The sequence below is a fragment of the Labrus bergylta genome, chromosome 8 (genome assembly GCF_963930695.1).
Source record: "Labrus bergylta chromosome 8, fLabBer1.1, whole genome shotgun sequence".
Lineage (NCBI taxonomy): Eukaryota > Metazoa > Chordata > Actinopteri > Labriformes > Labridae > Labrus > Labrus bergylta.
In genome coordinates this window covers 21,861,767-21,877,998 of record NC_089202.1, presented here as the reverse complement: position 1 = coordinate 21,877,998, position 16,232 = coordinate 21,861,767, and the positions used below count along the sequence as shown (strand labels likewise).

Sequence of the window (16,232 nt, the reverse complement as noted above, 5' to 3'; positions counted from 1 at the left end):
GAGTAAGAGCAGCGCTGACCGAAGCGGGTAGGTCGGTCGACGTGTTTCAGCCCGAGGGGAGGAGAGGGGTGGAGTGGAGGCCGAGTGGAGCATCGACCGCTCTGCTGCAGGGAGCGCAGAGCTCATCAGCGGGCAGGAAGAGAGCAAGAGACAGGATTTACTGTTGTTTAGGAATGAGCCTGAAGTAAACTGGAGGACACCAGCAGCGTCATAGCGAACAGCTGATTCAAACAGAACATCACACACACAAAGATAAAGATCCAATGTTTTTTATTCAGAGGTGGGGGTTTTCGTCTTATTTGTGGACTTGACAGATAAAGAGATGAGACAGGAATACAGTTGAAATAAACGGCACAGCACTGAAATTCAGAGACAACTTTTAAGGTTTGGTCGGAAAGGAACCAAAGAGAACGCTGAAAAGAGCCGAGGACACAAAACGCTTCATTTAACAGTCTGAATACCTCGAGTCAGGAGAAGAAGAATGACTGCATGTTTGGAGGTTAGAGGATTAAATAATGGATTTCTTGCTGGTTGATAATATTTTATATAATTTATAACAAGAACATGTTTTACATTTATTTTTGTTTATACTCCAACGCAAGACTTGCAACCTAATATTTTTAGACGAATGTGTACACACATAAAGTTTAGCTTAAGGGGCAGTGTCCACCTGGCTTTTTCTTTTTCTTTTTTCAATTGTTCCCAATGAGGAGATAGCGTTAGCAGCAGCAGGCGGCTTCCCGGAGAAAAGGCGAAGCCCCCAGCGTCCTTATTTTAGCGTCCATTTAGCGAGTGCTCTGCCTGTTTTGTGTGGTGGCCCAGAACTAGGACTTAAAACTCCAGGTCTAACCTGCACGGCCGAGTCGGTCCGGGCTCGGGCAGACAATCTAACCTCGCCTCCAAATGTTCCGAGTTGAAAATCTTTACACTTTTCAGAGGGGCGCTGCTGATGTCACCAACACTGTTTTCAACCAGCCAGTGGCAGCGGGCCGTCATTATTATTGAGCTCATCATCCAGACAAAGTAGGAGGGCGAGCATCCTCGGTTTGATGTGGAGAGTGAAGGAATTAAGAACGACACCAAATATAAAACATACAATTTAAAGCATTGACACAGTGCCCGTCATACAGCTGCTGTTGTCATAAAGACAGGGCGCACGTGCAACACTTTAATTCTCAACAAAGTGCTCATGAGCGCACAGCCAGAACTTTTCTACATTAAAAAACACCAGGTGGACACAGGCCCTCACAGACTTGTGCTTCCATTTTTACTGTTTGGATTCAAAGCTACTGAATCAGGCTGAAAAATTTGACTTATTGGACTTTTTAAAATTTAAGAAAAAAGAAACACATCCTGAAACACATTTAAACACGGCATATTTATTATCCAGGTAGCTGTGGTGGGGGTTGTCAACTTGTTTTTGGATACTTTTAAACTTTGAGACACATGTTTTAAAAAGACTCAATCTCTGTGACTTTAATTATCAAACTACTGAAGGTCAAACAAAAAAACTCCTGAAGAACTTAAGACATTTTTCATCAAAGCATTTTGTTTTACTGAAATGTAGCCAATGAATCTGTGCAGTTTAGAATTTTCCTGCGATTAATGGTGATTAAAAGAAATACAATTAGAAGACTGGGGACCTAGAACTTGTATTTTTTTTTTGCCATGGTATCAAAATAGACATTTCTGCCTTTTGATTTTTGTTTAGATTCTCAACAGGACTAAAATTCAGAGCTTTTGACAACAGCCATTTGCTAACTAATATAACATTGAGGCAGTTTTACACCATTTAAATGCACGCATGTGTTGTAACTTTGCTCTGTGAGTTTCCGTTTCTCCTTGCAAACACAGTAACGTGTGGAGCTTCGATGTTGAAGGTGGACAAACAGACGCGAGGCGCTTCGTATTGACGAGCTGTTGACTCCAATCACAGCGCTCAAAGGCTCGTCAATCAACGGCTCGCAGTGAGCTGAATTAAGTTTTTCTCTGGTGTTAACAACAGTCACATTTCAACAGAGCTCGTTAGCTTGTTTTACAGAACGGAGATAGCGGCATTAATAATATCCTCCTCCGTGATTGAAATGTTGATCTTTGACATGTGTCAACACCGGAGAAAAAACACTTTATTGGCGAGCCTCTGAGCGTTGTGATTTGAGTCAACAGCTCGTCAATACAAACACCACGCTTGCACAACGTGCACAACAGCACAACTGCTTACAAGGGGAAACTGAAATCCACAGAGCACAGAATTATGTTTTTAAGGGATGCAGTGTGGACAGCGAGCGTGGAGTCGTGTATGTTGCAACGCCACATCCAACGCTTGCATGCTGTTAAGACACAGTGTCAGACGGGCTGATAGAAGAGCAGATGTTCAGGCAGTAACCTAATTAACTGATTTTAAATTCAAATTCCAATATTGATAAGAGAAGACGGTTTTTCCCTCAAAGCGTTTAGCCCTCCTTTTGAAGACGTACACTGAGCTAAGAGCTTCTAAGGCACAGCGAGCTACATTTAGTTGCTGATGAATAAATTCTTCTCTCGTAGATTTGTATTGATCCTTTATGGTACTTTACTTTATGGTCATATCGAGGCTGTGTTTGTTTTGTTGCTCGATTGCTGAGTGAGTTTGATTGTGTTATACAAAGACGTGTTGATGATATGTAGCCCAGCCTTGTTTGTATAGACATTTCAGAATCAGAATCAGAATTTATTGCCAGGTACATTTACACATACAAGGAGTTGGACTTGTTGTTTTGGTGCAAAACAATTGACAAAGGAAATATGAAAAAAGCAGAGCGCCCTACATGAAGATGGCACCGCAGATGGATGCCTCGGTGTGTTGGTGCGCGTTGTTGGAACCCTAAAGTACAGCAGCTAAATGATCTTAACAATAGTCTAAAAGTATTTCTGATCATTAAAATGTTTACTGTGAAAACACAAGCAGGATGTTAGATTCTGCTAATTTTTGGCTAAGTGTACTTCGTTTCATTAGCTGCTCATGCTAAGCTAATGTAATATTCTGATCATTTGAGTATAACTTCCTGTAAGAGGAAGGTTCTGTTGTTAGAAATCAAGGATCCAATCATGGACTGTTGAATGAAGAGGAGACGAGAGCACTACTGAAGCAGCGAGTCGGGAAGGCAGTTTAAAAAAAAAACACTGATGCTGCAGATTTCAGTTAGCTGTAATGAAGCACAGTTACAACAGAGGATGCTAATTATTACTCTGAAGTTCACCTCCGTCTCGACCTTCTCACCAGACCTGAGTTTAAATTCTTATTAAGAGTTATTATCAGAGTGTGACTCCTTTTGATTTTGTCCGGGAACCACTGGAGCTGTGAGGAATCTGCTGCACGGCGGTAACTCAGACAACATCTCCAAACACTGAACATGGGTGAGCTGCAACAGTTGCTAAGATCAAGATGAAACATGGCTAACATCATGAGGCGGTGCAGCACACCTTTTAATGTTTAAAAGCTTGAACAGGACATTAAAAATGAACCCATAGTCTTTGTTTTTTGACATGACCTCCCTCTCAAAGGCTGCAACACAGACACATCTCTTAAGTTTCCTGTGAGACGTTTTCATTCATCCTCAACAAAATAACTGAACTCAATGAGCCCGGGCCCGGCTGTTCAAAAGTCATCCAGCAGAATGAAAACTCTCGGAATCAATCTTGAAATCGAGTTGTTAGAAAAAAAGAAAGGTTTGTCTGCCAATTTCCACATAGTCGATATGCGCTGCGATCCGTCTGGGACGTTCACCGCCACTCTAGTCAATGCTGCTGTTTCCACATCACGCGCTGTGGTGCGTCTACAGCAGCGCCACTACGCTCTTCTCCGTTTTAAAGACGCGATGAGTGTATTTTTGACGGAGCAAACTGCAAGCACACGTCAATCTGAACAGAACAGAATGACCCGGACAGGACAACAACATTCCCGTGAGATCTTGTACTTCTTCTTTTGATCTGGTGAGCCCGTGTGGACAGCTGCTCATGGCTGTGCTCACGCTTCAGAAATGGACCCATTGGAGCAGGGCGCTTGGCGTTGGACAAAGCAAAACCATGGAGCTGACGGAACGCAGCGTGCATGGACTTTGGGGTAATTGGCAGTAAGTGAGCCAATCCTGGGAAAAACTCCATCAAATTAGGATCACCCAGTTCCCAGCAGAGGGCTTTACATTTTTACATCGTTGACAACTTGATATTTTAGTTGATATTTTCAGACATCTGTTCAGATATTTTTAACAGAATGCGGTTTTGCGTCAATGAAAAGTTACACAAGGTACGAATCATGTGAATCTTGTTTGTAAAAATAATTAAGGATTTGTCCTTTGCCCCCCCCCCCCCCAGTATAATTGTCTATAACTATAATTATCAGACATGAACTATGTCATTTAAAGCAGCTGTGAGGCTTTTTCAGTATTTTGACAAAGTGTGTAGTGTGAGGTCCCCGTTAGATTTGGTAATCCTTAAAAAGTCTGTACCAAGATCAGGATGATCCTATCCAGTGTTTTTTTCTTTAACAACTGTGATAAAAGTGAGCTGGATTATGTGATCCTACGGAGGAAATAAAAAAGCAGATTGAATCTGGATAATTTTCATCTGGATGAAACCTTTTGAAGAACCGGGCCCAGAGTTTAAATAACAGTGGGATTTTTTGAGGGTACATCTGGAGGAAAAATGTAGCACTGGCTTTGGTTTGTGGACTTGAAAAAAGAAGCTGTGGAATGAATAGTTACAGTTGTTGAGCTCTATCTCTTTCACGCCCTGAAATGGGAGGACCATGCCCTAAAAATAAAGGCTGAACATATTCCTGAAACAAACGCTTAAATATGAGTCATACGTCCAAACTGTTTTTTTTTTTTTGGAGTGCTTGTTTCTGACACTCAGCTGTGGTTCCTTCTCATGCAGTTGCTGGTTGGGACTTTTTGAGAATCTGCTGTCATCTGCACCACAGACGGCATGAATACATTCTATTTTCAGTCCTTCTGTCTCCACGTGGGACAACTGTGAGGTCACTTCCTGTCATGACGACGAACCTCCTTATCTACACACAGTTAGAACTTTTTTTTTGTTTTTCAACACACTTTCATATATCTCTTACAAAATAAATCTTATATCTCCAAGTATACAATAATAAAATGATGCACTCTGCAGAAAAAAAGGTAACAGGAAACTCCATATATACACACAGTATATTAAACCATTTTGGCAGACGACGTGGACGAGTTCAGTTTTGTAAACGGCTCTAATTCTTTGCCTTCTTCCGTTCCCTCCATGTTCCCTTCCGTCCTGTTACATTCACAACTCCAAAAATTGTGCTTTAAGAAATCTCTTGCAACAATCCAAGGCCTTTTTTTTTCTTTTTCTTCTTTTAGTCTGTGAAACCCAGGTCTGCTGAGTAGAAGTGAATGTCTGAACAGAAGATTCTGATAGTTCACAGACTCTCCCTGCTCACCCAGGGAACGAGGAATGAGGTGAGGAGAGGAATCAAGGGAGTAAGACAAAAACAAACGTACAAAGGAGTGTAGATGAAGAATGTCAGAGTTTTATGCTTTTCAGGTAGGATTTGTTTCCACTTCCAAAGAATCATTTGTTAGATATCCCTTTTTTTATTTGTTTTTGCTGGATGAGATTTAATGCAATGTGTGCTCAATGCAATAGGTAGGCAGCTTCAGATGTGTAGCAAATGTTAAAATAAAAAAACCTTCAGTGCAGCTCCTTGACATGAAGACTCAAACGATGACAGAAATTCTTTAGACTCTGGTAGGATTTCTGTCCTGGAGCAGTGGTGGCATGTTGATGCTTACAAGGCAGACGCCTGAGAGGTTACGGCTGTGCTCGGGATGCAGGAATGTACACGATGGAATGTGGAAAAACACGCCGTGTAGAACGATGGCGGTGCCAGGGACCAGACACAGAGAGAGCTTTGGGTTTTGAGAGCAGGAGTTTTGGGGTCGTTAGTTTTCCTCATCGGTGAGCTCGTCCTCAGCGGTGGCCTTCTCGGGAATGGCCTCCAGGCTGCGTCTGCTTTTAGACTCGGAGCCGGAGGAGCCGCCCATTGATCCGCCTTTGCTCAGGTTACAGGTGAGCGCGGCGTAGTGGATCTGCTTGAGGCTCTCCTGGACTTCACTCCTGGCGTGCTTCAGGAGATCTGCCTGACCCTGAGGGAGGGAGGGACAGATCAAAGTGTTAGAGCAAGGACAGCAGCGAGACTAAGAGAGGGAGCTGTAAGAACCATGTTTGAGCCTCTGATGGCAGGTTAACACCTCTGTGTCAAATCTAGGCTTGTCTCTGTGCCAGGATTTTCAACTTTGGTACAAAATTACAGATATCTGTCTTGATACCACGTGAAGAAATAGAAGTCCAAAGCACCGTTCTGCAGCTAGCAGGAAAGCAAACTCCACAAAGCGAAAACAGATGGTACTTAAAGAGCCACACAGCGCACAGAAACGGCGAAGTGTGGACTATGATGAATGCGTGGAAAATGTCAGGCAGGAAAACAGTTTCAACCTTTTTTTTTATCTCGGGGAAACCCCTAAAAACATCTTATCAGTACGACTTAAATTCCAGTGTTGACGGTACAAGAGCTTGATAGTCCTCAATTAGCCAAATCAAATCAGTATGAAAAGATTAGATGGCTTACCTGTAAGTCTATAGGCCAATTAACTCCTAGCTGATTAGCTTAATTTTCTATTAGCTAAAGCTAGTAGCACACGAAGAGCATAATCTGACATTGTTAGCTATTTGTTAGCCGTTGCTGTGAACAAGCCGCTAGCATTGTGCCACACTCCTGAAACTAACACCTTCTCCTTAACTTGTCCTGAACCATACAAAAAGTGATGCAAGATGACGAATAATAGTTTTTTTCAATTACATTCTTTCAAAATAAAAGCTTTCTATTGCTGGATCCTGAAATGTCGGCCGCCCCAGCTTCAAGCAAAGTGATAAATCAAGCCCTTAATCACTGTTCTCTTATCAACAAAGAAATCAAGTTGGTTTAATGAAACCACAGAACTGCCTAAATGAGCCTATTACAGGAAGCTGAGGTGATTCTACTCATGTCAGATTAGTCAATAAAAAAGATTTTTCACCCCCAGGGTACGGAGCAGAAGTGGTTGAAAGAGAAAAAGATGGGGGAAAATGAACAGGTAAGAGCCGTCCAACTCCAGCTCATTTTTCATTTTTGCCCACTGCAGAGAAGAATTTAACTGAGTTTCAATGCATCATTTTATTCTTGTGCACATTTTTTATCATACAATTAATAAGAACGAATCCATTCAAAGGAAGAATGTGCATGTACATGTTACACATAATTACAACAGAAATCAAGTCTATCCTGTGTAAATATCTCTCCGCGTCATGACTGTCTACAATGAGTAGCTCGAGTCCTGCTGGCTGTGTTGTTGTCAGAGCCGTGTTTACATGGACGGGACGGCCGGCTCCTAACCTTTTGTATAAAAGCTGTTTTAGAGAAAACTAGAGAAAAGAAGAAGAACATACTCACTGATTATTTGGATGTCATGTAAGTGTCTTTATATCACGGTCATTCCATGTAAATTGATGTGCAATATGAAGCTACGAGTTATCTAAAGTGTGCTATCATTAGCATGCTAACACAACAATGCAGGCCACAGGTGATTGCAGCTCGAGCAAAGGACAATTTTGACCACCGCTTGCGCTTAATGGAGCTTAATTATGGTGCGTTCTAATTGATAAATCCTTTGTGCAGATGCAAGTAGAGAGGGGGTTGGAGGTGTGTCTCTGCAGAAGAGCAGGGGCTTCAGAATAGTGGAGGTGTCCCCAAACAGCAGTTTGTTTTGGTTTCATGCTGTAATCAAAGGGCGACATCTACTGGATCAAAAAGTTGCACATTCTTCCATGAAAGGATTTAAAGAGGGGCGCATAACCAGCTCCGACAAAGGCCATTAATTAAGGCCAAAGGCAATTATATTGTATCGACTATCACTGATACTGTCCTGATCTTTCCCTGCATCGGTCAACAAATATCACACAGTCATTGTAAATATAGTGTGCCTGCCATGTATGGAAGACGCTATAAAGAACATGGACACAGAGAGTACACACGTCTGAATGATAAGCCATCACTGTGGTGTCCCTTTAGGAACCAGAATCTCAGTGTGCTGAGTTCAGAGCTTTGTTGGATTGTAGCCATCCTTTAATCTTAAAGACCTTTAAGTCGATGACTTGATGCACTTTTAATGATCATCAAAAACTCAAAGGACTGTTTACGCCGTGCGCCTGCCAACAATAAGATCCATATAAGCACCGCCCCAGATTAAACATGGCCTTAACTGCAGCACACACAATGAATGAAGACACATCCCCCCCCCCTCGACTGCCTGGGGATAAAGTAAATAAATTATAGCTGAGCTACTCGTGAGATAATCTTAATTAACACGTGCAAATAGGAATAAATATTCAGGAGGATCCTCCACAATAATAAGCCCCTGTGTTTGCAGTGGAGGTTGAAATAACAGGTGTGATGAATACATGAGGTGCAGAGTGACTTCCACTTGCTACACTAATGACTCCCTGAGTTCAACTAGGCATAATATTACTTTAATGAAATTCATTATTCAAAGCAGTAAGTGTGGACATGCTCACTTTGTATCTGAGTTTTTAAACATGTGTAATATTAAAAAATGTGAAAGATCAATAATATACAATATGTTGGATTTCAGCCTTTGAAAGTGTCTATCTTCAATCAGGTAAGCAGGTGCAGCGAGGAGCAGATGGTTATATAACCACAGTGTCAAAGCTTATAAAGTGTATGAGCATTTTCAGTATTAAAGACAAAAAGCAATTTTCTTAAAAAGTACCAAAACAAGGTCAGTCTGTAGTTGGATTTACAGAGTATTTTATTTATTTATTGTTTTGCTGAAGGACAAACATGGCAGCTGCCTAACACAAATACCTTGCAGGCGTAGACTTACCACTCAGGATGGGTTTCAGGATGTAGGAGCTCAGAAGCCCCCCCAGACAATAGTAAAACTCATACTGTAAATTGCACCAATAAATTAGACTCAGTCTATCTTTGGGGGGGTCAAGAGGAACAAGGTTCAAACTGTTCCTGCATTCAGTGAGGTCCATGCTGTGCCCTTTCTGTGCAGCTGTGTAGTAACATCTGTATGCGCTTTGTGGAGTTTGTACTCCGACTAGCTCTCAGCATACAGCCAGTGCAAAAAACTAAATACGTTATCAATAGCTCATCTTTCATTGGTGCACCAGTCTCTTGCCCTGTCCTAACTGGACCTTACCGTGTAACTAGGATAACAGCGGTTCATACAGCAACCAATGGAAATTTCCATGAGGAAAACTGCTCGAAGGCGCTGACCCTGACCTCTGATTAATGAGCATATGAGAGGTAACCCTTTTCAACTTGCAGTGTGCACGCTACTCAGAAAACTGTCTAACACAAGTTTGAGTAGTACAGTCATTACTCTGAATGAAAAATCTCACCTTGAGTATGGTGATGTTCCACGTGAAGCTCTCCACCGCCTTGTGCAGCTTCCTTCCCTTCAGCCCCTCCTTCACAGCCAGGTCGTGGAGGTTCTCGTGAAACTCCATCGCTGAGAGAGACAGAGAGAGGAGAACCAGTTAGTGGAGTCAGTCTTAACGGTTAGAGTTCATGTTGTTTTGTTAGACAGAGGAGCAGCTGTGAGGTGACTAGTGTAGTCTGGGAGTTGTAACTTGGTGCTAAGTCTGTTGTCACTGTGAGGAAACGCATTAGAGCAGGGACCCTGACATGTACTGTCAACATTTCGCCGCCTCTGTGAGAGTACAGAGGTTCTCCGTCTGTGGAGGAGGACTCCTCTCTCCTCACCGTATGTCTGCGATTTAATAATAGCTGGCAACAACAGAAAGCTGCTGCTGCTGCTGAAGATGTACTGAGATGTATGACAGGTCTGAAAAAAAAACATCAGGTGTGATTGGTGTTTTTCAGGGAAGCTCCTTCAGAAATGGTGGTGCTGTTAATCATAGGAAGTAATCCATTACCATCACAACGAGACATCAACGTAAATCTTGCATACTTGTTTCTCTTGCATACACTGAGCTGGTGGATTTTATTGTTCTGAGTTTCGATTTAAAGGCTTTGGCCTTTGGTCCCCCAGGATCTGACCCCTCCATAACCTCACTGTCTTCACTGTCCCAGGAGTCACAGTCCTGGCCGCAGTGGCTGTAAATCACCTTGGCACTGTATTCCCTGTTGTAAAAGCAGCCTCTACTGTTTACTGGGAAGATGCTGAGTAGGGTTATGTTTTCTCCTTGCCAGTTTCTGTGCTAATTCTGTGGCTTCTCCCTGCAGGCGGTCCCTGTTGTTTCCTCTTTCACCCCAGGCTTGAATTCTCTTGCTACACATGCCGTCTAAAGCTCCTGTGCTAGCGGTGTAAATGCTAACAATGCACAGGAGCTCTGAGCTTCCCAAGAGAAACAAAAAGCAGATAAAACCTTCTGCTTTGAAAAAAATAAGGGTTATCACAGAATTTTTTTTTCTTATCAATTTAAATTGTATACATTAGTATCGATTTTTCATTGTATTGCAAGCAGGGGCCAAAATTTGCACCCACCACTCTCACAGTGCGGGTAATATATCAATTTGGTAAGGGGGGGAAAAAAAAGGTCCAATGCCATTGGCGGGTGGCTCAATCAGTAACATACTGGAAGTTGATGACTACCTTTTGATTTGCAATGAGTGCATGTTGCTGGTGTGTGGACTGTCAATAATGATGTCACGCTACTTTGACTGACTGTGGTTGGTGGCCAACATTTGCAAGATCCCCCCTAACTTGTTATTGTTTGTTGAATTGGTAGAAGATGTGTGTGTGCTGCCTTGAATGTGAAGTCAGTTAATTAAAACATAAGTTAAAATGTTGAAAAAGTGGTCACAATAGGTTGGAGACCATTCGTCTGTAAGTTTTATATTTAGATCTTTATAAAACTGTTGAGATTTACAGACAAATCCATGTCAGAAACATTTTGTTGTTTATGTTTAACATGTACTTTGCTAGCCAATGCTAACTATGCTAGCTAACAGTTTTCCTCATCGCTTGTAGCTTTGTGTTGATTTAACAGAATTTTTTATGCAGTTCTGAGCTTGCTTGTCTTTAGATAACAATACTTAACCTTTGCCAACACAAACTAGAAGTCAAGCCTGTTTTTATTGGAAGACCTTTGAAATGTTATCTGGTTGTCTAATCCTGAACATGGAAACATGCAGAAAGGGCAGTACAGTGCGACACATTTGTTGTTATTCTCCAAGTGTCAGCTTATATGGGAAAAAGGACCGTGTCACTCTGTGGTCTTTAAAATATTTTAGAGCATGTGTGCTCTTCATACTCAGCAACTCTGAAATCAGTATCTTGAAGTGAAATGTGACAAAGCGGAGGGTGAAGCACAGTGGCACGTCTCAACGAGGTGTCCACGAGACTTCCGCAGAAACTGGTGAAAAAAAAAGAGAAAGCGGAAGGGAAAAGGGAAGATAGCTCAAAGGCAGAGAAGAAAACAACCAGCAGCACTGAAGGGAGCAGTGAGGCAGGATGAGAAGGAAGAGGACGAGCCCCGGAAAGTGAGAGAAAGGCAGAGGAGATGCAGTGTAGGCAGACAGACATGACGTTCTTTCACTGTGGATTAGCATCAAGGCATTAAACAGAGGAAGGATTTGTCTCCCGAGGAGCTGTCCCACCTCCTCTCTTCCTCTCCCTTTCTTTTTTCTCTTTTCTTTTGCATGACTGAGTCTGAGTAAGGACATGTTTAATGTTGAGCTGACTGTACTGTACAGTACAGCAACAGGCAGCGCAGCCTGCGAGCTAAATAAACCAAAGGGAGATGAAGCAGAGTTCCTACTACGAACAAAGCCCATCGCTGCGTAACACACTTGTGCACTGGGAACTCCTACAGAGGATGCACACATTTCCGCTTGAAGCTCTAATATACAGCTAGAGTCTGCCCTGGCCCCTGTTGGTGCTGTTGCCATGGAAACGTGGTGAGCACACGAGAGAGACCCCTTCATGTGAAATCACCATAATAGGTGTGGGGTTGGGCTGTTTAAGAGCCTCTCAGCAGAGAAAACAAGTCTGCCACTGGATCACAGGCGTGAAAATAACCTCTAGAATCTCTGACACGTTTATCATCTCCCAACCTGACATCACACCTCCACTTACTGTCCCTCCTCTTCTTCCTGTGTTATGACCAACATGTCACACTATTCTCTCTTCAATTTCAGGTCTGTCTGCTGTAACTACAGAGCTGCTGCTGCACGTGAACCATGACTGTGCTGAAGGAGGTGCACAGCTTCCTCCATCTCTCGCTCACACTGCAGGTTGCCTAGCAACATTGCATGGAGTCTGGCAGGCAAGACAGAGGGAAGCTCATTCTCAGCGAGGCAAATCACACTGATGTCTGTGAGGTAATGCTGCAAGACAGAAACTGTACAATATTGATGCTCTACAGTATGGAGTGTCACATCTGAGGAGCATGACCTGAAATATTTAATTTGTGATATTTAGTTAAACATCAGCATCTTCTTGTATTATGAAATGTTACTGATTGAGCCCTATGTGAAACAATAATGAAGAAAAGATCAAACCAATCATTGATTAAGATAATGAAAACCAAGAATGCTTCTTAATTATGCTTATCAAACATTCATCTGACAGTTATTTACCTAAAACTAAAAACGTATCAGAGCCTAAGGGCCATTCAGATGACTTGTTTTTGTCTGATCAAGAGACTGAACCAAAACATATCCAGTTTACATTTATATATGGCATCAAAAAACAGGAGGAGCCTCCATTAAAGAAGCAGGTAACCAAGTATTTTGGCTTCTTTGGGTTTAAAATGATAAACTGTTCATGGATGGTTGCGTGTTTGTTCCAAAATCTTGTGAGTGTTGATATGAACTCTCATGTAAAGAACCTTTCGAGAGGAGATGGGCTTAGAAGAGGTCAAAATGCTCCAGCAACACTTGTAGTAAGAACATCAACTTTATTAACAATTTAGACCGACGCGTTTCGGCTCATGGCCTTCATCAGGGTCATCAGGGAGAGGAGATGGGCTGAAAGTTATCAGAAAAAGAAGAATTACGGTCAGGCAAGTTTGTAGAATCAAGCGAGAGTGAGCTAGGTTTAAAAGCATCCAATAAGAGAAATGTCAAAACCACTCTCTGTAACAAATGAGTGTCCACCTCCTCACTCTCAATGCAGAAAGAGTGCACATCAGAGGGTTGGAGAGAGAAGTGAAGGGCATCGTTGTCATTGACAAAAGTATCAGGGCGCGTATAAAAGTATCCGGGTAGGGTCAGGGCGCGTGCTGTCCGACGGAGCAAAAACTGTGGCGCTGATGGAGCATGGCGTACACGGAGAATGTGGACATTAAGGGTAAGTCTGATGGCAACCATATGACGGTGCTGATGGTCATTAAAAATGACTAAACATAGATCATCTATCTTCTACCTGATGCTCTTGAATGCTCTTAGCTCAAATCGATGCATCAGTATTAATAACAAAAAACTCCTCATATTGCATTTGAATAAAAGAAAAAGAAAAATAAGTTGTGATGCACTGCTCCACATACTGAGCGATCTGAGGGAATCCATGTCGAGTGTTACATAAACATCGGCTCTCTGCTTTGTATTCTGCACAGTGTCACAGCAGAGTCTCTCTGCAACCATTATTTTTCACTTGACATTTAACAACATCTTCTGTAATTATCTTGTTAGTCTGCAGCGAGTTCAGCCAATCAGCTGCCCTGAATGCTAATTTGAGCCTAAGTAGGTGTGGGTTGAGGGAAGTGACATCGATGTCGGAGCTGCAAACACCTGACTGTGTTCTCTATCGCTGCCTGTGTGTGCGTGCCCTGTCTGAGCTGATGTGATGGATTATTCACAACTTTAATAGCTGTTGCTGCCGGAGCGTTCTGCTTGCTGTAAAGGGGGAATGGGTTTGTACTGACCCAGTTTCTACACAACAGACACGTGTGGGAAACCCACAATACACGCCACACAAACACAAACAAGCACATCAGCAAACCGGCGTGTAGCGGTTATACACACAAACACAGCTGGGGTGAAAAAATGTCAGTTCAGGATGGAAAACGAGTCAGTGTTTAACTTCATCAGTTTGCTATCTGTTGTTTCTCTGTTTGTATTGTTGTCTTTCTCCAGCTGATTTCAGATTATCATACACAATCCTGCAAAAAGCTTCTGTTGAAGCTTGTGTGAAAAAGAAGAGCTTTGGTCTAGTTTCTCTGCCGTGTTATTCGTCTGAGTGTTGTTTTCTAGAAGAGAATGATTCATGCAGTCGATGGGGTTTTCAATAATGGCTTGCCCTCACTGTACAGCACAAAGGATGGTTACATCACATCCTGTTGTGTTTCCAAACTCACAAAGCATGAAATGGAGCATCATCTGACCTCGAACAGACCTTCGCTGACAATGAAATCTCATTGAGTAAGAGAAAAGGAGAGGAGAACTTTCCTTCAGGCCGAAATACTTTGAGTTGTTTTAAATGAGTGATTTATTTATTTATACAAGTCTCATGGAAGACAAGCAACAGGTAGAGCAAAACACAGACAAATCACACATTTGTATATTTGCTATACTGATCAAATATTGTGTAAATTGTATGCGATGAGCTGAAAGCTGTTAATGTCATGAATAATTGTAAATCTTTGCACTAGTGGCAGAACTGCAGCTGAGTGAGAAAACGGACCAGAGTTAGAAATTTACTTTTTCGCCGACCTGCCACCGTGACTGGTGGATTCAAAATTCTACCAGTCACTTAAGAGATATAGGAAATCTTTGGAGGAGAGAGCGGAGGGCGACATGCAGCAAAGGTCCAAGGCCGGACTCAAACCCTTGGCCGCTGCGATGAGTACCACAGCCTTCGTGCATGTGGCGTGAAAGTCCTCGTTGCACTGACTTCAGCTGATTTCTTTCTGCCGGTAAACTGAAGCACATCTTCATCTCAAAGCCAACTGGTGTGTTATAGTACAAGGATTGAAGGGGGTCGAATTGAGGGAATTAAACTGTAAATCTCTGAGTCTGCTTTCGCTTAGAGATATGTTCATTGTCTCTGGTCCAGGTCTGAGCGGAGACATTTAATTATTTAGTCACCCTTCAGGAACACCAGTAAAGCTGAGCTGTGGTGATGATGGTCTGCCTTCTTTCCCATTCTCAATAAGTGCTTCCAGCAGCCTAACCCAGTGATAAACTAGCCCAGATTAGATGGAATTAATTTCCTGACAATGCTTTATTGCAAAGAGCATTAATTGTAAAAAAAAAAAAAATAATAATAATAATAATAATAAAAAAAGACCTTTTGATCCCCATTTTTTATCCATAGATCTTGATGATAAGATATTTCAGACAGGCAGCTAAACACATCAGAGGATACAGCCGTCTGACCTCTGAAATCTTCCTAAAACAATATCTCCCTTTTGAGACTGTTTGTGTACATATTGTTGAATCCAGCAGAGGCTTCACTGATGAGCTGCCAATTAAAATTCTCTCCCCAGAAAAGCTAGATACAGTTATCTAACCTCTGGATACCTGAAGAAATCATTTTGGTTAAAAACAAAGGCTGGTAATCAAGAAGCTGCATAACCATCACATTCACACATGAGGCTCTCTCTAGTTCAGACCAAACAACAACACTCACTTCTGGGTAGACAAAAGGCGGAGAGATAATCATACAGTTTGTGAAACCAGCAGATGTGTTTGTTTCTGTTTTTGTTATTTGCAGCTTTAGCTGTAAAGCTGTGGATTGTTTACTTCAGTGGTCAGACATTTCAGACGTGTCTGCTGTTTATTTATCTACTTCATCCTTAAAAAACCTAAATCATCCAACACCATCATTTCACCCCCAGGAACAGACTGACTCAAAGAATCCTCAGACAAACACCAACATCAGTTAACTACAGAAACATAGTGATCTGCTTCTTTTAGAGCAGACACTGATTGGCCGATATCTTTCTTAGCTCTTTTTCAATCTTTAGACACAGATAGATATACACACACATTTATTGCGTTGATCACTCAAATGCAGCTATAATATAATGAAACACAGCTAGTGTCCAGATCACATACTGGAACATGACACAAATGGAAGCTCTGTAAGTAGTTATAAGCTCTATGTCTTCTTTAGTGATCGTGTGTTGTGTGGCTTCAGAGAGATGGTGGGACCGCGAGAAAGCTTCTGGGGCTTTAT

At 42.1% G+C, this 16,232-nt stretch overlaps 1 protein-coding gene across 1 annotated transcript in view; it reads right to left on the bottom strand.

The window, feature by feature from the left end:
- Positions 1-253: 253 nt before the first annotated feature.
- The window catches only part of LOC109988822 (inactive phospholipase C-like protein 2), a 51,063-nt gene continuing 35,084 nt past the window's right edge, over positions 254-16,232 (bottom strand). The window contains exons 6-7 of the mRNA XM_020640392.3: positions 9,487-9,596; positions 254-6,167 (exon numbers count right to left, since the gene is read on the bottom strand). Of these exons, the coding sequence (XP_020496048.1) occupies positions 5,964-6,167; positions 9,487-9,596 (314 nt within the window). The 3' untranslated portion in view covers positions 254-5,963. The remainder of the gene's footprint in view (positions 6,168-9,486; positions 9,597-16,232) is intronic.